The sequence below is a fragment of the Gymnoscopelus microlampas genome, assembly GCF_963454915.1.
Source record: "Gymnoscopelus microlampas genome assembly, chromosome: 13".
NCBI lineage: Eukaryota > Metazoa > Chordata > Actinopteri > Myctophiformes > Myctophidae > Gymnoscopelus > Gymnoscopelus microlampas.
This window is the reverse complement of record NC_139950.1, coordinates 45,643,028-45,667,193: the sequence shown is the minus strand read 5'-3', so window position 1 is coordinate 45,667,193 and position 24,166 is coordinate 45,643,028. Positions and strand designations below refer to the sequence as shown.

The 24,166-nt window shown below is 41.2% G+C and overlaps 1 protein-coding gene across 3 annotated transcripts in view; it reads right to left on the bottom strand.

The window, feature by feature from the left end:
- Positions 1-886: 886 nt before the first annotated feature.
- Positions 887-24,166, bottom strand: part of pde10a (phosphodiesterase 10A) — a 100,745-nt gene continuing 77,465 nt past the window's right edge. For 2 of the 3 annotated variants that reach the window (XM_084076883.1, XM_084076884.1), the window contains 14 exons: positions 22,596-22,654; positions 22,320-22,371; positions 17,988-18,130; positions 17,081-17,173; positions 14,066-14,252; positions 10,668-10,810; positions 8,803-8,886; positions 7,620-7,770; positions 6,521-6,676; positions 5,593-5,765; positions 5,350-5,461; positions 4,451-4,531; positions 3,048-3,136; positions 887-2,152 (listed from right to left, as the gene is read on the bottom strand). In XM_084076883.1, the coding sequence (XP_083933009.1) occupies positions 2,017-2,152; positions 3,048-3,136; positions 4,451-4,531; positions 5,350-5,461; positions 5,593-5,765; positions 6,521-6,676; positions 7,620-7,770; positions 8,803-8,886; positions 10,668-10,810; positions 14,066-14,252; positions 17,081-17,173; positions 17,988-18,130; positions 22,320-22,371; positions 22,596-22,654 (1,659 nt within the window). In that variant the 3' untranslated portion in view covers positions 887-2,016. Of the gene's footprint in view, positions 2,153-3,047; positions 3,137-4,450; positions 4,532-5,349; positions 5,462-5,592; positions 5,766-6,520; positions 6,677-7,619; positions 7,771-8,802; positions 8,887-10,667; positions 10,811-14,065; positions 14,253-17,080; positions 17,174-17,987; positions 18,131-22,319; positions 22,372-22,595; positions 22,655-24,166 lie in introns of those variants that run through there. The other variant, XR_014602134.1, reaches the window with a different exon arrangement.

Genomic DNA, 24,166 nt, shown 5'->3' with positions numbered 1-24,166 from the left:
TTCTCCTTTTTATTTCACTCAATAATTCATCACGGCGGTGTCACGTGCTGTGAATTAGTGTAAGTGACAGATCATTTGCATAAAAGGCTGAAAATATATATTTATCAACATCACAGTAAAATTGTATTATTTCTTTGCAAAAAAAAAACATGGCACTGCGTCTCTCGGGGGGAAGAGTAGCTAGCGTGTAGCTAGTTACACGCTAGCTAGCGTTTTGTGTAGCTAGCGTGTAGTAGCTAGTAGCTAGCGTGTAGTTTCGTGTTTTTCTTTTTATCTGAAATGTGAATGTTTTTATTATATTTTGCTAAAAAATAATTGATGACTTTCCCAGGCTAAAAGTTTTTCAGTTTCTCCAAAATGTTGCTTCCCCCCCCCCCCCTCCTCCGAATGATCTATAAGCCAGTATTACATAAGATTACGAGAAAGGGAACATTGTTCAACCGTACGCATACTCCAGGCATGCTGCAAAACGATCCCTATTGATGCTATTTGTGTGTGCTTTGTTCCTTGTTTTTTTGTCTTGTGAACTCAGCGGTTATCCTTAAAAAAAACTATAACTGCCCAAGCCCAAGGTCAGACACTCGCTAACCTTCAACAAGCTGATGTATACAGCTGGTCCCTCAGTGCCAGGGGAGGGGGGAGGTGGGGTTTTTGTGTGGGAGGGGGGGGCACTTCTGGTTGGAACATTGTGACTCTCTCGTGTGACTCCACTGGGTTTGTTGACATTATTTAACTCCTGCCGTCACAGTTTTATCTATGTCAGTGGTTCTCAACCTTTTTAATTGCAAGGACTGCCCCCGTCCCCTCACCCATATCTCTGAGAGTGTACAAATGGAGCCGAATGGACCCGTAAGGGTCCATTCGGCTCCATTTGTACACTCTCAGAGTTAGATACCTCTTAGATACCCAGAGAACCACTGATTTATGATTTGCACGATATCGCTTGTGGGGGATTTCTGTAATCTCCACATAGAATAGGCTGTATGTATATTATTCAAGTACTGCAAAGGATTTTTGCTAAAAAAAAAAGTGATATAAAACATTCTGGCGGTCACCTTTTTAACCACTTAACCACTTAAAATTTTATATTATTTCAAAAAAATAAGCCAATCTCCAAGCTCACTGTGTAGTCCGCACTGCAACGCACTGTGAGCTTGTAGACCCGCTATATATACTGTATATTATCCGAAACATTCTCAAATTTGTTTTAGTTTTGACGATTCTCACCTATAATGGACGACGTGCCCATGAACCTGGGACACACGTTGGGTTAAAGTGGTTAATAAGATGGCTTTGACATGCAACTGTTCTAAAAACACATTCCTTCTGTCTCTGAATACCTATCTGAAGTAGTATGCAAACAATAAATCTACCACAGAAAGGCAAAACAGTACCATTTAAAACAAAAACAAAAAAAGGAAAGAAAGACTGACCCCCAACAAGAAGCTAAGATTTCACACATCCTAGCCTCTGGAAAGGTTCAGCGAGTAAGGCTTCTGCAAATACAACAAGACCATAAAATAAAACCAGCTGAAGTCAAATAAAAATAATAAAATAACATGGAACAACAAAATAAACAACCCCCCCCCCCCCAAAAAAAGAAAACAACAGACGACTCGAGTCCATTCTACTAAAAGAAATTCCCAAGCTGAGTGGACGCACAGGGTGGAGGAGGGTTCAAGTCCCTCCAGCGGCCGTCCACTATGTCTGTCAGTCTCTGGGACCGGTGAAATTGTCAGTGTTGACACCTTTGTCACCCGATGAGGTAACTGTGTGTGTGTGTGTGTGTGTGTGTGTGTGTGTGTGTGTGTGTGTGTGTGTGTGTGTGTGTGTGTGTGTGTGTGTGTGTGTGTGTGTGTGTGTGTGTGTGTGTGTTTTGAGTCACCTTCTGCACCCATTCATGCTATGATGCCCTTTTCCTGCAAAACAACAGGAAATGAGCTCCTTCCACCCAGGATGTCCAGACGGAGTCCTTTGGCAGGATTTCGTGGGGGTCTAGATCCTGGCCCGTTTTGGTTAGTTGTCCACCTTGACGGGGCCTGAATCAGAAGGCTCCTCCTCCTCACTGGGCTCCACAAGAGGCTCCGGGGGGCTCGGCACCACGTCTTCTGCTTCTCCGCTTACGATCTTCTCCCACTGGTTCAGGTTGTCCCTGTGAAACACAACACATCCTCACATACAGTATACAGGATCTCCATATTTTAACTTTTTGTGTTTTTTTCGTAAATTAACGGTGCCGTGTCGTTGTTCCGACGGCGTGTTGGTCCGACTCGCTCCGTTACTAAGCCTAACCCTAACCCTAACCGCACGCGTAGCCACGTAGTCGGAGTATTGGGATGTCGGACTTATGGGAAGTCCCCAAATTAACACAAAAACAGATATGTCCGCATGTTTTTTTTTTTCACACAGAACCAGAGATATCTCGATCCAAAGATTTACTGCTCCATTCACTCCCTGGTTAACTTATTACATAAAATACTTAAACATTTTGTATCTCGGATCCTGTGTACTTTTTTTCTATATTATGGAACGGATTACCACAATGGGATTGTTTTTTTCCCACGATTCTACGAGACTCCTGTGTGTGTGTAATGAGGGGATCACCGTGAGGACGGTGATCACGGAAAATATTTTGTGACTACTTAAAAAAAGGCTAAAAAAAATTGCGAGCACTGGGTGGGAATTTAAAAAAAAAACTCTGGCAGGGAATGTGTTAACGCCCTACTTGACCTTGCCCTTAACCTTCCGATTGCCAGAGGGCCTCTCTAACCACTCAGCTATGACCCCCCCCCCCCCCCCCGAATCAGTGGCTGATCCCACCATCAGCCTGACTCCAGCTACCCACCCAGAGCCTCTGTGCAGACGTAGAGGGGCCAAGCTGAAACAAACACACACACACACACACACACACACACACACACACACACACACACACACACACACACACACACACACACACACACACACACACACACACACACACACACACACACACACACACACACACACACACACAGAGAGAGAGTAAGTGAAGGATGAGTACTCACTTGCATGCTCTTAGCAGAGGGCCGGATGGAGGGAAGAGCTCCGACAGTGTTGTATAACATGGAACAGCAACCGCATTGTAAAATCCAACCTTAATGAACACACAATAAAACAACTAGTAAAGTACTTGGTATGATGATACATTCAGACACAATTTGACAAAGCACTGTCTCTAAATCTATCTATGAGACATTATCTGAACGAAACGTCTCAAACATAGCTCATGATTTAAAATGTTTTCCAGTTGTGGAAGATGGACTGATAATAGTTTATAAATGGATAATAAGTGAGTTTTACCCTTCTGGATCACGCAACCCAGCTGTGCCCAACCCGTGTGTGTGCGCGTGCGTGCGTGCGTGCGTGTGTGTGTGTGTGTGTGTGAGTGTGCGCGTGAGTGCGTGTGCGTGCGTACAGTACATGCACTGCAACAGTGGTCTTCAGGGTGGCTCGTTCCCATTAACCACCCATGAGAGAAGACCTGGTCCAGATTTGGACTCATCCTGACTTTGAGACATTGAGTAATTCCTCTGGACCTGTCAGAATTTAAAAACCACGTCCGTCCATTTCTTGCAGTTCTGGTAGAAAGTGGACAGGTCAGACTTCTGCTCGGTGGGGCAGAGGGCAATGGCCTGTGTGTAGCACCGGATGGCCTGCTCATACTTGCTCTTCGCTGCCTGCGCCCGGTCTAAATGGACCGCTCTAAATGTCTTGCTCTCTGGCCCGGCTGCGGTTCCACAGGTACACGGCCCCCCAACCCCCAGCGGTGCGCCCATCAGCAGAGCTAGCTGCCACCGCGGCAGACCACCACCACCTCCCCCGGACTGCGGACCCGAACCTCTAGTATAGCAAAAATAGCCTATCTACAAGCGTGCCATCTATCTATGTACAATATATTTACAAGTTCACAACGTGCAGTGATGCTGCATGTAGATATATTGTACATAGACAGATTAATATGCTCTATTATACAGATTGGTTAAAATAAAGCTTTATTTATTGTTTATTTAAAAGTTCCTAAGTTGCACCAAAAGGTGTTTGTTGGAACCATAGTTTTCCTTTCTATTTTTTATTTATTTTTTATTGCTATTAAAAATGAGAGCTGATCCTTCCCTTCACTTGTACACAGCTGCTCTGGGCAGTTCCAGGGCAGAATGGGTTCATGTATCTGCTTTCGCTTTTTGAACAACGATTGACCTTGTGGCTCACCAAAGATATCTGATCACACAAGTCGTCACTGGAGACGAGCATGTGGAGAATTCTAATGAATTCTAATGTATTCTAATGCCCTGAACCCACGTCACATCACAACTCACCTGGAACGCATGACGCAGGTCTGGACACATGACACTCTGAACAGGAGACATAATGATAGGTACACACACGTCACACTCCCAAAGGTCTTTACCTGTCCTTGGGGCACCTCGTCCTTCTTGTCCCTGTCCATCATAGGAATGGGCTGCAGGCCTATCTTCTTCATTTCATCTCCCTATAGAGACGTGCAACGAGATGAGTTTGTACTGTACACCTACTGTTCTTTAGTATCTGTATGACGTCACTGCTCTGACTTTTGTTTCGTTTAGTTGACTTTGTGATACTTCACAACCCCTAAAGCAGTGGTTCTCAAACTTTTTCCATGTCAAGGACCCCCCAAAATTATGTTTGGCTGCGGACCCAGTCTTCCCCAAAAAAATGGTGCCAGGATTTTTCAAAAATAGCAGATCTACAAGCTCATAGCGCTTGTATGTCTGATATTTTTGAATAGCCAAAGTATAAACTATGGTTAAAATGATTGCGATGCTATATTAACATTTTTTTGCTGGGGACCCCCTGGTACCCCCCAAGGACCCCTGGGGGTCCCCGGACCCCACTTTGAGAACCAATGCCCTAAAGGACCTGGAATATTCTGTTGACTGAACATAAATATACAGTGTTATTTAACACATTGAGTGCCAAAAACGGTCCGGACCGTTTTTGAGAAGCTATGCATTATGGGCCATAAACGGTCCGGACCGTTTTTGGCCCATTTTTGTTTTTTATATTTTTTCCCACGTGGGGCGCTCTAACGAAACTTTGGGATCATCCAAGGAGTCTCTAAGAAGGAGAGGCCGGATGTGGATCCATGTCAAAAATGCTTCCGGTCATCCGCTCCAAAGTTAACTCCTTGACTAAAAGCTTAATATCACCTATTTCTTTTTAACGTGGTGGAAGTGAAAACACGTTGCTGCCGGTGAGCGCCACAGTCGTGGCGACTGTAATAAATCAGGACTAAAGCATGAATTGGATATGAACAGTTTCCAACTTCACCTCAGCCCAGAACTCGGCGTAGATGTCGTTGGCTGTGAGTCGCGTGATTGGCCAAACCTTGGTGACAGAGCACAGGTCACATGCCGTCATCATCAGACCAATCACGCGGTCCCTACGGGGAGGAAACAAATCTTTATTATAGTTGTGAGGCATAGCTCAATCCTTTAGAATCCTGTGGCCTCAGTTGCATCACCAGGGGGCTCAGTGTGACTTGACTGAGGCTGTTGACCTTTTTGACCTGACCTGTGTGCACGGTTTTCGAGGTCCAGACCGCCCGTGGTGAGCAGCTCCGACAGCTGCTTGCGGTTGCCGAAGTAAAGGGCGAGGTCCGTGGCGATGATGGCCTTCCGGATGATCTCCAACACCTGCTCGTACTCGCTGGAAGTCAGGTTGGAGAAAATATTGTGCCCTTCCAGCTATGAGAAACAAAGAGATCAATAAAAAAGCAAAAGCTCCACTTATGAGGCGTTCGGCTACAGCCATGCTGCTGCAGCGGGCCATCTGCTGGCTCCGCACCTGAAAGGAAATGGTTAAAGGGGGGAGGCCTCACAGGAAACACTGATTTCAACGGAACAGTTATCAAAATAATTTCTCCATCATAGATAGTAGGTATGTAACGATTCACTCAACTCACGATACGATTCAAATCAGGACACTAGGTTCACAATACCATTTTTCACGATTTTTTTAAACACAAAATTATTTTCCAGACAAACGACCACATTTTTTTTTAAATACAATTTTTCTTAGACAAATCCAGTATTTTCTTCTCTTTCATTTTTTTTTACAATACTGTTTTTTATCTTATCCTCTTTTTAAATACAGTAGCAAAGGACAGAAAACTATTTTTTTAATCAATTCTCTTACAAAGATCCTGTATTTTCTCGTAGCTTTTCTTAGATAACAACAAAGATAACACTCAAGATTTTTCAAGTGGGCCCTGATCATAAACATTTTTTAACACGCCCTCTGCTGTTTGCATCGCGATACATTTTTTATTAAATCGATTACATTTTTTATCAATTTACGATAAATCATTACATGCCTAATATATATATATTGTTTTGTAGTTGTATTTTGCTACAATAAATACTAAGCAGTGTATTGGTGTGTGTGTAACAGTAGTTAAACAGTGTATTGGTGTGTGTGTGTGTAACAGTAGTTGTTGTACCTGCAGGATGGAGACGGTCTGGGAGAAGTGGTGTTGCTCCATGGTGGAGGTGGAGTACAGGGCAGCCAGTGGATGGTCAAACTTCTGCAGGTAGGTGTTGCTGTAGCCCCGGTGGTCCAGGTCGTGACACAGACATGCTACCAACAGACCCTTCTTCTGTTTAAGGCCAACAAGCACAACAAGGACACAACACTGGGTTTAATCAATCAGTTAGTCCTCCATCCACAGACCCCACTTTAAAGAGCCAGTGGTTTAGAGCAGTGGTTTTCAACCCTTTTCATATCAAGGACCATTATTTATTCTGCATTTTAGCCACGGACCACCATTTGATGAGATTTAGACTATCAGACCCAAGACTTAGAATTTTTTTTTTTCGTTGGATACGATTTTGTCCACAATTCCATTCTGTATTGATGTGGTACCATAGGAGAGATAACAGGCAAACGTTGATCAAAATAACAATTATTTAATTGAGTAATGCAGATGTTTAATAATAAGATGAGCACAAAATGAAACCAAATGGACCCGTAAGGGTCCATTTGGTTTCATTTTATGCTCTCAAGAGTTAAAGATCTATAAGGGTCCATTTGGTTACCAACTCTCCATCATTTAGCTGGGGACCACCTGCAACCGCCTCAAGGACCACTGGTGGTCCCCGGACCACTGGTTGAGAACCACTGGTTTAGAGGGTTTTTAACCCATTAAGACCGGGAAAGCATCTGTCGTTTTAGATTTGAACCACTTTAACCTTTATCTTATACTTTTGGCTATTCAAAAATAGCAGACCTACAAGCTCATAGCAAGAGTGCCGTGCTATGAGCTTGTAGATCTGCTATTTTTTTGTTTTTAATCTTGAAAATGTGTGCAAATCTTTGAATATATATATTTTTAAAGCAAACAATTGTAACTCAAATCTTTGCTCTTGGGGGATTCTACAAATGTCTTCTAAATCCTAACAATAAACTTATGTTGCTATAATCAGGGGTTTCTTTTCACTATGAGCTTGTAGATCTGCTATTTTTGAATAGCCAAATAAATGTTAAAATGACACAGATGCGTTCCCGGTGGTTTAAAGGCAGACAGGATGAGGAGGACACACCTCCAGGTCGGTGAAGATCCCGGTGGTTCTCTGGAGGATGGCGTACATGCAGTGAGCCACCGTCACCGCATGCTTCCAGTTGTGGTACGGAACACGCCGGTAGTTCTTGCGCACGGACATGGTGAACCGACACAGCTTCTCCAGCTCAAAGCTGCGGTAAAACACACACACACACACACACACACACACACACACACACACACACACACACACACACACACACACACACACACACACACACACACACACACACACACACACACACAAAAATAAATAAAACATATTCAAAAACTATTTTAAAATGCTCAAAAATAGCAGATGTACATATCTGCTATTTTCGAATAAAATATGGATAAAGGGGTTAAAATTATTATGATGCTGTACTAACAAGTTTAGCTGGGGACCCCCTGGAATAATAATAATAATAATAAAAGTTGAGTTGAAATGTAACAAACAGTGAAATTAAAAAGGGTAAAATCAGATAATAGGAGATCAGGCAAGGTCATAGAAGTGTGTTTTTAGCTGCCTCTTAAAGCCATCAACAAAGGCTGCCCCTAGCAGAGCCTTCTATTGGAGAGTTACGTCAACTAGGGCAGTGGGTTTCAACCTTTTTCGTGTCAAGGACCCCCAAATTGACACATATTAGCCCAGGGACCCCATTTGAAAAGACATGCCAGGGGACTCAACCATTTAGGTTTATTGGGGGTCCCAATCTACACTGTATCATCGTCATTAGTGTTCATTTATCTCTGCGAGTGTACAAATGGAACCAAATGGACCCGTTAGGGTCCATTTGGTTCCATTTGTACACTCTCAGAGTTACAGGCATATATGGGTCAATTTGGTTCCTAACTATTAATTTGGCTGGGGACCCCCTGGAAGCCCCTCAAGGACCACTGGTGGTCCCCGGACCACTGGTTGAAAACCCCTGAACTAGGGTGCAGAAACAGCACCGGTCACGTGGTTCATGTAAACTCAAAATAGTGACAAACGCTCATAGACTACAGTGCATTCCGTAAACGTCTGGTTCAGGGCTTTGTCACTATTCAGCCAATAGAAGGCTCTGTAGAAGACTGGCCCGATGAAGTGAACGGAGGTGACACAACTCTCCCTACAGTATATGGCTCTGGTCCCTAGTAAAGACATCCAGGGCATCGTGGCCTCCCCCTGCAGTGAGTTATACCTGGTCTTCCCACAGGACTTATGGATCATGTAGACAAACACAGCAGGCCAGATGTCCTCCAGGGGACTGATGTCAAAGTGGAACCTGAGGGACGATGGCAGAGACAGTGGTTTAGAGGAGTGTGTCCTGATGGCAGAGACAGTGGTTTAGAGGAGTGTGTCCTGACCGCCTGGGTGTGACAGGACAGGATTACAGTATAAAGCACCGAAGTCTGATGTAATGTACGCATCCCACCTGGGTCGAGGTTTTTTTCCCCCATTCTGAATCCCCATAGACGTATTTAATATCGCGTCAAATAAGAACTGTGTTCCAAAAATAAACAAATGATCCCGGCGGATTGACTCTTATGGATATGAAGCATCAACTGACGGTGAGAAAACGCTAATGTTACTTCCGCCGAATTAGTTACATTTTAGCCAGAAACAGACTGTATCAAATTATGAGTGACTGACTGTCATAAACGATACAGAGCCTCCTCCCTGACAATATCGCCGGGACAGTTTGTTTATTTTTGGACCACGATCCTTATATGAGACGATTCTATGATGACCCAATGTTATTCTCCATAGAGAAATTACTTTACGAACCAGGGGATGAACGAGTGACGTCAGGACTTCTGTACTCTATACAAATGGAAACCACGGGCTTAAAAGGGATAGTTCACCCAAAACGTTTTTTAAATATCGATCATTTTGTAACATTTCTAACTCAAATCTTTGCTTCTGGGGGATCCCTGGAACTAATTATTTTACAAATGTTCGCTTTAAAAATATATATATATATTCAAAGATTTGCACAAATGTTCACGAAATCTTAACACATTGGGTGCCAAAACGGTTTTGGGAAAACAACCATGGAGTGCCAAAACCGTATATATACGTTTTTTGAAAATAAATATATTTTTTTTCAAAACATTTTTTTTTCAATTTTTTTTTTCTTTCCTTCACAGCACCAGGAGATATCATTTTCCGAAGATTTAGACTCCAATCCACTTCCTGGTTAACTTATGACTTCAAAAGCCTGTATCTCGGCTCCTAAAAAATGGTTAAAAATCCTGGCACTCAACGTAATTTTTTTTAATAAACCTCTGGCACCCCAAGTGTTAAATGCATTCCCGGATTGAATGGGTTAATAAAGTATTCAATCCATCAATCAAATCAGATGGGTGGGCCACTTTCATCATTTTCAAGTGGGCCCCTGATCCAGAAAAGGTTTGGAACCGCTGATATAGAGACGAAAGTCCTGATTCAAATTCATAGTGCATTGGGCAGAAGGGTGAAATCACCCCTCAAGGGTCTCTGCCAGAAATATCCGCCCACACACTAGCCCATCTGCGTGTAGCAGTCATTAAAAGGTGCAATAGACAACATTCAACCACTAGATGTCACCCTTACAACACATCTGTTGCATGAGGTTACTTATTTTCTTGATTCACATCTACAGTATAAAGGCAATTGGTTCCCAAACGTTTATGATCAGAACCCACTTGAAAACTCTTGAGACTGTTATATTTTAAAGAAACGCTATGAGCTTGTAGATCTGCTATTTCTTTTTTTTAAATCGTGAAAATCTTTATATATATTTTTTTTAAAGAGAACATTTGTAACTTAAATCTTTGCTTCTGTAAATCCCTGGAACAACATATTTTACAAATGTTCGCTTTAAAAATATATATAGAATATAGATTTGGACACATTTTCAAGATTTTTCAAAAATAGCAGATCTACAAGCTCATAGTGCTATGAGCTTGTAGATCTGCTATTTTTGAATAGCCAAAGAAATCTAAAATGACACAGATGCGTTTGGGTTAAGTTTGCTTTGACCTCATGATGATGCAGCCATAGAACAAAAATAATCCCACTCACATTTCAATCTCTTTGTATATGGGGGTGGGGAGGTTGAGTTGGGTGAGGGTCTTCCACTCCTCTGATGTGCAGATGCTGTGGTACGAAAGCTTCTCCATGGTCACTCTGTAAATGCATTCCGAATGCCGGATCCGATGGTACATCTGCAGACAACGTACAGTACAGAGAGATATTATCAGTGGTGGAAAAAGTACTCACTTTTTACTTAGATAAAAGTATCAATACTGCAATGTAGAAATACTCTATTACAAGTTAAAGTCTGGAATTCAAAAAACACTTGCGTAGAAGTATAAAAGTATTGGTATCAAAATGTACTTAAAGTACCAAAAGTATTAAGTACTCATTATGCAGAATGTCCCATTTCACAAGTTTTCAAATGTGTAAAATGTCTAAAAGTCTTTTGAAAAGAGCAGATCTACAAGCTCACATGCGACACATTGTGAGCTTGTAGATCAGCTATTTTCAAATGGCCAAAATGTATATAGGGCTGAAGCGGTTAATGTATGTCTATTTCATGGTCCAGTTCAGAAGAACCGTGGCTGTTCTCGCTAGAAAGAAGTGTTTTGTGATAAACAGCATAAACAACACATGTGTGAACATAGTTTGTGGCTTATACAGTAGTAGTTGTTAAAGGTGTAAAATCACCAGTCTCATCATGAAACAAAATCATATTTATTCTTCAGCTAACGATTGGATTACTTTCAGATATCACATTATTTGTTTGATTCAGGGGTGTACGATCAATATGAAATATCTTAGCTTTGCATCGATTAGAATACAAAGTTGTTGAATTTATGGATCACGGTCGATTGATCATTACATCCACGTAGCCGCGAGGGTCCGCTAGGGTCAACATGATCTAGATGTCTTCAGAAAAAAGAAAGGGTCTGGGGTGCTCGGAAGTTCAAAAAAGTGTAGCGAAGGTGCTCTTCGGTGGGGGGGGGGAAAAATGGCACTCTTCTGTTATCCCAGTTTTTAACTACTTCTATTATGAACTAGCCACATCAATTAAGGCTTTTTAACTTTCACCAGAAGAGGAGTGCCTTGTTTTTTTCCCCATGTGTTGCATGATCTAGATGTCGTTCCTCCCAGATTGTATGACTGCGTGAGTGCATGTAGTACCCCACAGACAGTCACACTAGTGACTAGTGCATGTGCACATGCACTAGAAAAGCAAAATGGACACTTTGAGCTGAGGGGAGGCTGAGTGAGGACATCCGTTGCTACCCCCCATCTGAATAACCCATCGTTAAAAGAGTATAAAGACAACTAAATGCGTTTCATTTTTGGACATTATTGCCAAGGAAGGAAGGAAGAGAAGGAAGAGATGAAAGCAAAGTGTGTGCAGGGCAGGCAGAAGTGTAAATATCTGCGAGACAGATTTAATCCCTTTAATTTGGAATGTGTGTGTGTGTGTTCGCATCTGCAGACACGGTACAGAACCGCATCCACGGAGCCTTGTGGATACAAGTGGTGTAAAGTAACTAAGTACATTTACTTAAGTACAATTTTGAGGTAGAGTATTTCCAATTGTCTATACTTTTACTTCTACTCCACTACATCTCAGAGGCAAATATTGTCATTTTACTCCACTACAATTATTTGAAAACTTTAGTTACTAGTTACTTTGCAGATACAAATTATTACATTATAAAACATACATTAACCACTTTAGCTCTATTTTACACCTAGGCTATTTGAAAAAAGCTCACAACGCGTCGCACCGCGACGCGTTGTGAGCTTGTAGATCGACTATTTTCAAACATTTTAGTACTTTTACTTTTGGTACTTTACGTACATTTTGATACCATTACCTTTGTACTTTCACTCAAGTAAATGTTGAATCCCGGACTTTAACTTGTAACAGAGTACTTCAACATTGCAGTTTTGATACTTTTACTTAAGTACATTTACATTTACAGAGTACTTTTTCCACCACTGGTGGACACACACAGACACACAAAGAAGGCCTCAAATCCACAAAAAGTAAAAAGAAATAAATTAGACACCGGTAAGAGGTTTCGCACGTCTCCTTTTCCCTTGGTAAACATGAAGGGACAGGAGGCCAAGCCTCACACACACACCTTCCATCATCATAACACATAAATCAGCTGAGTTTGACTTGCGTGAGGAGGAGACACGAGGCAATGAGGAAAGACAGATAACAAGGAGCTTTGTGGATCTTAAAGCGTGAACACACCTCATCAATCGCAGAACTAACTTTGTGACGCCGTTGCCTGCGTAACGTTTGTCGCACGAGGCAGCGAGTTATAGAGTTATAGGCCCACATGACGGGGACTCTGACAGCCAGACCCAAGTCTATCTGTCTGTTTGAGCACGATTCATGTTCAGTACGTTACATAAACCTTTTGCACTGCACACACACAATCAAATGAACAGGCCCGTTCACTTCCTTGTTATTCGACTTGGGAGAATGGCCTTTTTCTCTGTTTCTGAAGCTTTTTTTGGCCAAAGCCATTGAAAAGAATGTACTCTTCTCGCATCTGGACGACAATGAGAGAAGTGATATCTTTGACGCAATGTTTCCAGTTACTTACATCGCCGGGGAAACCGTTATTCTACAGGGTGACGAAGGGGACAATTTCTACGTCATTGACCAAGGAGAAATGGATGTGTATGTATGTGAACAATGAGTGGGTGACCAGCATTGGGGAGGGAGGCAGCTTTGGAGAGCTGGCTCTGATCTATGGAACACCCAGGGCAGCCACCGTCACAGCCAAGACCAACGTCAAACTGTGGGGCATCGACAGAGATACTGTAGCTACAGGAGAATACTCATGGGAAGCACTTTGAGAAAGAGGAAGATGTACGTAGAGTTCCTCAGGAAAGTGTCCATCTTAGAATCTCTTGACAAATACTGCCCGCAACTATGATCGCAGCGGGCAGGGACGTGCACAGATAGACTCTAGGTGGTGCTAGAGCACCTGCCCTTTGCCCTCTTGACCAGAAGTGCCCTTTTGTTTCAGTTTACAGCAGGGGTCTTCAACAGGGGGTCCGGGACCCCTAGGGGGTCCTCAGAGTTACTACAGGGGGTCCGCCAAATCTTTATGTGATATGATTTTTCTTTTCACCATAACCACTCGAAACCTAGCATCCCTTTTCTGAGGAGAACTTTAGCCAAAAATATTATTATTTTTGGCAAAGAGGTATACTGTAGGTGTAGAGGGAAAAAAGAGCAGACCAAGTAAACAAAAAAAAGTATAATTTACTTGAGCACCTGCCCCTCAAAATATCTGTGCACGCCACTGGCAGCGGGTCGCTTGTTTACCCCCGATTCTACGAGACGCGGATACATCTTCGGATACATATTTCTTCTGGCAGTCAAAGAGTTAATGCATGGATTATAATATAACCACGGGGGGGGGGGGGTGACTCACATTTGCACAGTGTAAGGCCAGGGCACAAAAGACGGCGAACATCTTGAAGTTGTTCTCGTCCGTTTTTGTGAAGGCACTTCCGCTCAGCTTGTTCACCATCTGCACCACGCCGATGACGGTCCCTCTGCTCACGATGGGCATGCACAGGATGTTCCGCGTGGTGTAGCCCGTTTTGAGGTCCACCTCTCTGTCCGGAGGGGGGGGGGGGGGGGGGGGGATAGGAAAGATGAAACAGGCAACACAATATTTCGTCGTTGTCGTGGGTTAGAAAACCTCATATCCATATTTTTAACCCATTTAGACCAGGAACGCATCTGTGTCATTTTTAGATGTCTTTGGCCATTCAAAAATAGCAGATCTACAAGCTCGTAGCGCGGCACTACGAGCTTCAGATCTGCTTCTTTTTTTTTTATCGTGAACATTTTTGCAAATCTTTGAATATATACTGTATATTTAAAGCAAACATTTGTAACTCAAATCTTTGCTTCTAGGGGTTCTACAAATGTCTTCTAAATCAGCGGTGCTCAAACTTTTTCATGCCAAGGACCACCCAAAATGTATTTGGCCGCCGACCCCCATCTTAAAATATTTTGTTCCAGGGACCCCCCAGAAGCAAAGATTTGAGTTACAAATGTTCCCTTTAAAAATATATATATATTCAAATGTTTGCACAAATGTTCAAGAGTTTTAAAAATTAGCAGATATACAAGGTCATAGCTATTTTTGAATAGTATAAAAGTATAAAATATGGATAAAGCGGTTACCTAGATGCGTTCCCGGTTTGAATGGGTTAAAATCTTTGTGTTTTCTTTTGTAAATCAATGCCCTACTTGATCACATTACAGCGTCACACAAAAGCATCAAAATGCGGCACAAAGCGACCCGTTTTGAGCTTGTAGATCTGCTTCTTTTGCTGCATTTTGAATTTGAATCCCGAAAAAGTAACAGTTTTGGACATATGCAGTGGCGTGCACAGACATTTTGAGGGGCAGGTGCTCCAGTAAATTATACTTTTTTTTTGTTTACTTGGTCTGCTCTTTTTTCCCTCTACACCTATACCTCTTTGCCAAAAATAGCTGATCTACAAGCCCACAACGCCTCGCAGTTGTGGGCTTGTAGATCTGCTATTTTTGGATAAAGTTCTCCTCAGAAAAGGGATGCTAGGTTTCGAGTGGTTATGGTAAAAAGAAAAATCATATCACATAAAGATTTGGCGGACCCCCTGTAGTAACTCTGAGGACCCCCTAGGGGTCCCGGACCCCTGTTGAAGACCCCTGCTGTAAACAACCAAAAACAAAAAAACAAAAAAAACGTTTTTTTCTCTTTATTTCAAAAGGGCACTTCTGGTCAAGAGGGCAAAGGGCAGGTGCTCTAGCACCACCTAGAGTCTATCTGTGCACGCCCCTGGACATATGAGGTTTACACCCGACAGAGACCATTTATTCAATAGGCTCTGTAACACTGTGACCCGTTCAAGCTGCTGTCCTGCTACAGCTAAAGGCTAATCCCAGAGCGGTGGTGCGGATCGCTTTACTCATCCGGCGGCTTTGGATAATCATCTTAACCCATTAAGACCTGGGACGCATCTGTGTCACTTTTTGATTTGTGCGAAAAAAAACATTATTTTACACTTTGGCTATTCAAAAATAGCAGATATACAAGCTCTTGTACGAGCTTGTAGATCTGCTATTTTTGAAAAATCGAGAAAATGTGTGCAAATTAATACATTTATATTCTTTTAAAGCGAACATTTTTAACAACATTTTGGGGGAAAAGGTTTGAGAACCACTGATATAGAAACATAGGTTTTTCAGAAAACTGTTGGGATTTAGAAGACATTTGTAGAATGGGCTTCAGCTCTCAAAGGGTTAATTCGGATTAGAGTGAAATAATCTAGACATGTGCCTAATGAATGGCTGCTTGGCTACAATGGTAATAATGATATCCTAAAGACAGCCAGGAAATAGGGGAAAAGCGAGCTGAACAGCATTGTCCAGACCAGGGTTATTACAGTTAAATAAAACAAAAGACATAAACTGTTGAAAAAAAATTATAATTGTAAATTGAAATATTTTTTCTTTAACTACAATAAAAAAAAGACATAAAAACTACAATAAACAATGCATAACTAATGAAGACAAAGTTTCACCTGCAATTCGTTTTATCTTAGCCACCCCCCCCCCCCTCCCCCAATTTGAACAATAGCACATTTTGTAAATCATATCTGATGTCATGCATCTTTCATCCGACATTTTCTTCAAGGCTTTTCCTGATAATACCTGAAAACTAAAACTAACACTAAACTAAATTAAAACTCAAAATTCCAGCAAAAGTAGTTAAAGGTAGGGTAAGTCATTTGCTTTGGTTAAAATAAGTGTTAAATGGCTCTATATTCTGATAGTACTCATTGCTATAGAGTGTTTGTTCAGTAACAGGAGTCTCTCTGTCTCTCCAGCTCTTTATTAAACATAAAATGCCTTTTCGTTTCAATTTCAGTTTCATTTTCAATTTTATCCAATCAGGATAGAGAACTCAATCAGGATATAGATTAAACAAGTGAAATTGGAAGTGATGACACTAAGAAATGAGCAGAAAAAAATGGAACTGGAACACTATAAAAATGAAGCTTAAAAATGGGTACTTTCTCCTGATTGGCTGAGATTTTGACACCTACCGGAAAATGTATTTTCTGTTTATTAAAGAGCTGGAGAGACAGGGAGACTCCTGTTACTGAACAAACACTCTATAGCAATGATTACTATCAGAATATAGTGCTTAACAAAATACTTTTTGTTTTAACCAAAAAATATCACCTACCCTACCTTTAACATAGCATCACAATAATTTTAACCACTTTATCCATTTACACTTTAGCTATTCTAAAATAGCAGGTCTACAAGCTGCGAACTTGTACATCTGCTATTTTTGAAATATTTTTCTATTTTGGATATTTTTGAATTATTTTGAACTGTTTAGAGCTTGATTGACACCTGTAGTCATGTGTGTGATTCTTACCGGTTGAACCGAGGATCTGCATAGGCATCTGGGATATTTAGGACTTCCCCTGTCCTGGCCACCTGTCCAGCTATTCCCTTGTCTATAGAAAACCTATGGGAGGAGAGGCTTATTATCAGTTCTCACACAGTCTAGGGCTCCAATAGTTAATCGATTACTAATACAAAAAAACGATAATTGATTTATATAAACATAATTGGTTTTGGGGAGAAAATGTAAAGTGCCAAAGTGAAAAAAAGTCAAAGTGAAAAAAAAAAACAATTAGTAAAAAACAACAGATCTCCAAGCTCACAAGGCCTCGCATCATGACGTGTTGTGAACTTGTAGATCTACTATTTTCACTATTTCTGTGCAACGCTATTGCGCGACAAAGCATAAAATAGGGCTTAAATGGTTAATCATGATAATCAATTTAGTTGATTATAGAAAATCTGACATCTGTTCATTGACACAAAAAAATAAACATCACACAAAAAACACACGCTTCGACTATTCAATTAAAGCGGCACCACAGTATGTAACTTTAATAATTTTGTCCAATCTGTATGGTAGAGTATGTTAATACAATATAGCTTATACAATTGGGGTGGTTGTATTTTGTGTCCCTGCTCTTCTATTCAGACATTTAGATCGTGTCAAAGATCATGTCTCACCTAGAAACAGGATCTGACATGAGTTTTGAGCAAGCAGGGTCTATTAGCTCAATGGTAAAGATTTCAGCACTTGTGCAAGAAACCGGGTTCAAATCCGGGGTAGAAGAGGAAAGTTACATAATGCAGCTTTAATCCAAAAAGTAATTGATAGAATAATCGTCAAGAAAACTAATCAACCGTTGCAGCCCTAAATGAAATAAAGAAAACAGACGGCATCGACACACTGCAGACGATGGGAGATAAATGTCACGCACCTAATTTCTTTGGTTTTCCTAAACACAGGCTTGCCTTCGTGCTCCTCCCCGATGTCAAACAGGTCAGAGTAGAGTTCTTGGTTATTGTGATCGACCTGGAAGAGCGCACATCTGTCTGCGTTCACCAGGTTTTTTGCATATATCTGTAACACACACAAAACCATAGGGATGATTTGATATACATACAGATGTGACGTTCCAGTTTCAGAGAGCCTGCCGTTGGAACCTCAGTGGAATATCAGTGGATTGTCCAAGCATTGTCACGGACAAAGACGCGGATTTGCCAAGTGTGAAATGGTGCCAGGTGTGAATTGGCATCTTTTCACACCAGGCAAATCGGCACCTTCCACCCGACAGAGACCATATGATGCTATTGTTCTAAGCATCGTGCACATACCTGGTGCTACATGCTATTTGTATAGGTACACAATAGTATTTTACAATTTTGTTAAGAATTCGCCCTATAATGTCCAAAATAGGGACGCCAGGTTGAAAATGTTTACGTGTGTCTGTGGGTTATAATAAATTACAATAATAATACATTTATTTAACCCCTGGAGAGCTTCTTACTAAACAATAACTACACTAGATCCATTTCGAACACAGGTCATTTTTTCCATTTCCTGAATAGTAACAGTTTTGGACATACAACAGGGGTCTTCAACGTTTTCAGGCCAAGGACCCCCTAGCTGAGAGAGAGATGAAGCAGGGACCCCCTCTATATTGTATAAAATTCAGATCAAGTTTTTCTGCTCTTTTTTCACCTCTACACACCTATAACTCTTTGCCAAACATAGCCGATCTACAAGCTCACAACGCCTCGCAGCACGGGGGACTGTGAGCTTGTAGATCTGATATTTTTGGCTAAAGTTCTCCTCAGAAAAGGGATGCTAGGGTTCAAGTGGTTAACACATCCACTGCCAGGCCCGTAGTCCTACGGGCCGTTAAATCCAACCGTTAACTGCCGTTCCCGTAGCCCGTAGTCCCGTAGTTTTCCCATGTTAAATCGTGCAGGTGCAGATTCCGGATTTTTTTTGCACTTCCGGTCTCAAAGTGGGCGGACCGGAAACGAAATAATACTGTTTCCGGTTTTTCTCCCGCCTCCGTTTCCTGTCTAGCGGTCAACTTTGGACGCCATTATCTCTGGCTTGTTGTTTTTCTCACCGCATCCACCATTTTAGCGTTTTCCTCTCGTTCTCCAGAATGCAGTGTCGGATCGCCGCACGGTTTTCAGCGTTTTGTTCGGTCGGGTCCCGTGTTTGTGTCGAACCAAATGAACGCGGATTTTAAACGGATTTAGCGGGGCCTATGACGGAATCAAAAAAACAAAAAAGGTAAGAAATTGCTTGGCACTACGATGGACGTTCTGAGATTAGCCGATGGCAGTCAATGTGTTAATGTAAAAAAGAAAAAAATCATATCACAAAAAGATTTGGCGTACCCCCTGTCGTAACTCTGAGGACGACCCCCTAGGGGTCCCGGACCCCCTGTTGAAGACCCCTGACATACAAGATTTCCATCCGATATACGATATACAGTATATGATATAATACTCTCTGTCGGGTGGAAACCCTCATAAAAACGGTTACTTTTCAGGATTCAAATTCAAAATTTGAATCCTGGAAAAAATTGGAAAATTTGAAATTTGGTGTGACTCTGTAATATGATCAAGTAGGTCGTTGATTTACGAAAAAAACACAAAAAGGTTAGAATACGGAGATAAGGGGTTTCTGCCCCGACAGCAAAGATATGATATATGTATATTAACCCATTGAGACCTGAAGCGGATTCTACACGTCTCCTAAATCTCAACAGTATTCTGAAAAACGTATGTTTCTATATCAGTGGTGCTCAATCTTTTTCATGTCAAGGCCCACCACAATTATATGTATTTGGCCGCGGACCCCCATCAAAATATTTTGTTCCAGGGACCCCCCAGAAGCAACGATTTGAGTTAAAAATGGTTCGCTTTAAAAATATATATATTCAAAGATTTGCACACATTTTCACGATTTTTCAAAAATAGCAGATATACAAGCTCATAGCGCGGCACCGAGTGCCGCGCTATGAGCTTGTATATCTGCTATTTTTGAATAGCCCAAAGTGTAAAATAATGCTTTTTAGCTCAAATCTAAAAATGACACAGATCCAGGTCTTAATGGGTTAAGACTTCAAAGGATCCGCAGCTCCACAAGGGTGGGGGGGGGGGGGGGGGGGAGGGGGGAGAGACCTGCACATGTTGATTCCCATCTGTTTATAGAAGTCTTGTGAGCCAGAGGCAACGGCGCCAAATGAGCAACTTGTGAGATTGGCCTGGCTTTACAAAGCTGCATTGTTGTCGTCTAGAAACGCTAGTATAATCTCTCAAGACAGATTTCTGCTAAAAGCCGAATCTGTCAGCACCACTGCCCTAAACATGTAGCGTTGTTGTTGTTAGTGGGAATAAACACAGAAGCACCCGGGATTAAGTGGACTCAAAAAGGGGAGGAGCCATGGGTTCCCAGATTGGAACGCTAGTTAGACCCTCCGGAAAAATGTGATTATGCGATCGCAGAATTTACCGCATAATCAGCAAAATGGCGCGTAATTATGCAGGGTTAACGTTTTTTCAAAAAGCCCGCATCGCATCGCATAATATGCACATCGCATCGCATAATATGCGCATCGCATAATATGCGCATCGCATCGCATAATATGCGCATCGCATCGCATATATGCACTTCGCATCGCATATTTCGCAACTTTTCGCATATCGCATATATCGCATATTGCCGCATATATCGCATATTGCCGCATATTTCGCAACTTCCCGCAATTTCACCGCATCAAATTGCAAAAAAAACACATATTTCATCGCAAAATCAAGGATTTTAGCCCGCATAATCAAGAGTTTTAGACCGCATAATCTAGGATTTTTGCCCGCGTTTTCCTGTAGGGTCTAGCTAGTGATGCATCCTTTTGTATTTATTTATTCGTGAATTATTTCAACTTTTTTCCTTTTTTTTTTCTTGAAAAGTACAGTGGTGGAAAAAGCACTTTTTTTTTTTTACTTAAGTAAACATATCAATACTGCAGTATAGAAATACTCTGTTACAAGTAAAAGTCCAGAATTCAAAATTTACTTGAGTAAAAAAACAAAAGTACTGGTAGCAAAATGTACTTAAAGTACCAAAAGTAGAAAGTATTCATTATGCAGAAAGTCTCATTTCACAAGTTTTCAAATGTATAAAAATCTTTTGAAAATAGCCGGTCTACAAGCTCACAATGCGTCGCATCGCGACGCATTGTGAGCTTGTAGATCGGCTATTTTCAAATGGCCGAAATGTATATAGGGCTGAAGTGGTTAATGTATGTTTTGTAATAATAATCCAAATCTACAAAGTAACTAGTAACTAAAGTTTTCAAATAATTGTAGTGGAGTAAAAGTACAATATTTGCCTCTGAGATGTAGTGGAGTAGAAGTAAAAGTATTGGAAATTGGAAATACTCACGCGATGAGCTTGTATAATCTGCTATTTTTGAATAGCCAAAGTGTAAAATAATGCTTTTTTTTTTAGCTCAAATCAAAAAGTGACACGGATGCGTTCTGTGTCACAGAGAAGACTGCAGAGTCACACACAGTAACGTTAGCCCAAGAAGAACCACCTGGGCCTGTGTTTATCTACTCTGCAGCGCTAACTGCTGAACATAAATTATGTCCCAACGCATTCTCCCACAACGCATACTCCCCCACGCAGAGCAGCATTAAGCCTGATTTATACACTACTGTAACGTAATAACCTAGGCCAGCGGTTCTCAAACTTCTCTTATCTCCACATTATTCAAACTTTTTGTGTTTGTTCGTAAAGTAATGCCTTACTATTATGTATTTGGCTGCAGAACCCCAGCTGAAGACATTTTGTGCTAGGGGGCCCCCATGCAAGATGTGTTGTAATATTCAAAATTTAAATTTCTTTTAAATATATTTCGTTTTGAAAATCTACAAGCTTGTGGTTTGGCTATTTTCAAATACCCGATGTACAGTATATAGTTTTAAAGTAATTTTGATGCTTTATTAACTAATAAAATAAAACGTTTATGTTTTATTTGTATTGCACTCAAAGTGATACCTAGTTAAAAACATAAAGTCAGTTTGTACATCTGCTATTTTTTTATTGATTTTTTTTTTTTTTTAAACAAATCTTCTCTTCTGTCGGTCCCTGGCACAAAACGTTTTCAGATGGGTAGTCCAGCAGCCAAGTATACATTTGGGGGTCCTTGACACGAAAACATTTGAGAAGTAACCGTTATAGATGACATGATGGACCACAGAAGTGCTGTAATCACACTCACCATTATATGTTCAAGTAGAGAATCTATTGCCACAATGTTGTCAAAGTAAGTTCTGTGGAGAAAAGAAAGAGATGACATTTTGAGAGAAAAACAATCTGATGAAGTTCACTGAAATGAACAGAAACAAAGATTAAGCTGCAGATTCTGCTGAGACTAGTTTTACGACCGGCCTCGAAAAGAAAAAAAAAAAGAGTCAGTGATACTGGCTTGCAGCCGACCTTAAATGAGCTCCTAAATTAGTCCTTAAATGAGGATAACAACATTATTCGTCCTTACTTTGACACATCTAGTAGGAAGTCATTGAGCTCAGTCTGTTTGGCGAGGCCCCTGCATACCTAGAACACACACAAAGTAGGGCATGACACTTAATGGCATTACCGGAGATCACTGCTTCTCGAACAGGACCATTTTGGGTCGCGGACCCGTTTTAAATGGGTCACTCACGAATAAATATCCCTTTTTTTCCCTACAGTTATATTACTCCAAAAAAGTTTTATACTAATTTCTCAAAACATTTCCAGAAAATCAAAAAAGACAACATTTCTGAATTTCTTTTCACAATCATTTTTCAAAAGATTTGCAGAATTTTTCAAAACTAAAAACAAGAAAAGAAAGTTTCAGAAAAATCTGATCTCCAAGCTCACAGCACATCGCGTTGTGAGCTCGTAGATCGGCTATTTTCTCTTTGAAATAGGGCTTAAGTCCTTCATTTTCACATTCATTTGGGGTCCTAGGAAGACACCAAAGGTCTCTTTTGGGTCCTGAGCTGAAAAAGGTTTGGAAGCCCAGCTGTAGATAAAGAACACTTACTATAGAAACATATACCACATGCCTCTAGTATTACATGGATGGATGATTTACACTCCTTAAGCCAACGGGTCCGGGGGACCCCCCACGGGGTCCTTGAGGGGGTTCCAGGGGGTCCCCCAGCTAAATTAGTTATTAATATATAGCATCAGTTTACCACTTAAACCCCTTTATACAGTACATCGGCTATATGATAATAATAGCCAATCTACAAGCTCACAATGTGTCGTGATGCGATGCGTTTTGAGCTGGTAGATTTTGTAAGATTTGGAACGATTCTTGTATGGGGGTCTCTGGCACAAAATCATTTCAGATGAGGGTCCACGACCATTTAAATACATATTAATTTGGGATCCTTGACATGAAAAAGTTTGAGAACCACTGGCTCCAATTTATGCTTTGTTGCACACTGGTGTCACTGGTGGAGCCCGAACAATTAACATAATTTTAGGCCCAAAAAAACGAAATATTGTCATCATGTGCTTTATGTCCTCAAAGTCATGCATCCAACAGGCTTTGAACTGAGCAGATTGTACAGTAAAATAGCAAAACAAATGCAGATCTACAAGCTCACAACACGTCGTAACACGTTGTGAAATTGTATATTTTTTGCTATTTTTTCTATTGTACGATTCAAGTGGTTAAGCCACCGTTTCTCGAGGTCAGGTCCAGGGACCACTAGGGGTCCAAAATGGACCCTTGAAGGTCTACAACTCTCAAAATTAAATAAACACCCTTTAAGGAGTATTTCAAGCCAAACATTTCCTATCAATTACACACCCCATGAAGCCTTGAATTCATGGAGATTTTTTTTTTTTTGTCGCATAGAGCCAATAATTCGAGCCAATAATAAAGACCCTAATGTATTCGGTAGTAGAAAATAAGTCATTTATTGGGTGAACTACTCCTTTAAATTTAAAGCGTAGATCGGGGTCAAACTGAGGTATCAAATAGAATAGAGGGTCCCGTGGCTTCATGCGTTTCAAACTGGAGGTCCTTGAAAGGAGAAAAAGCTTGAGAACCTAGTGGTTGTGGTGGGT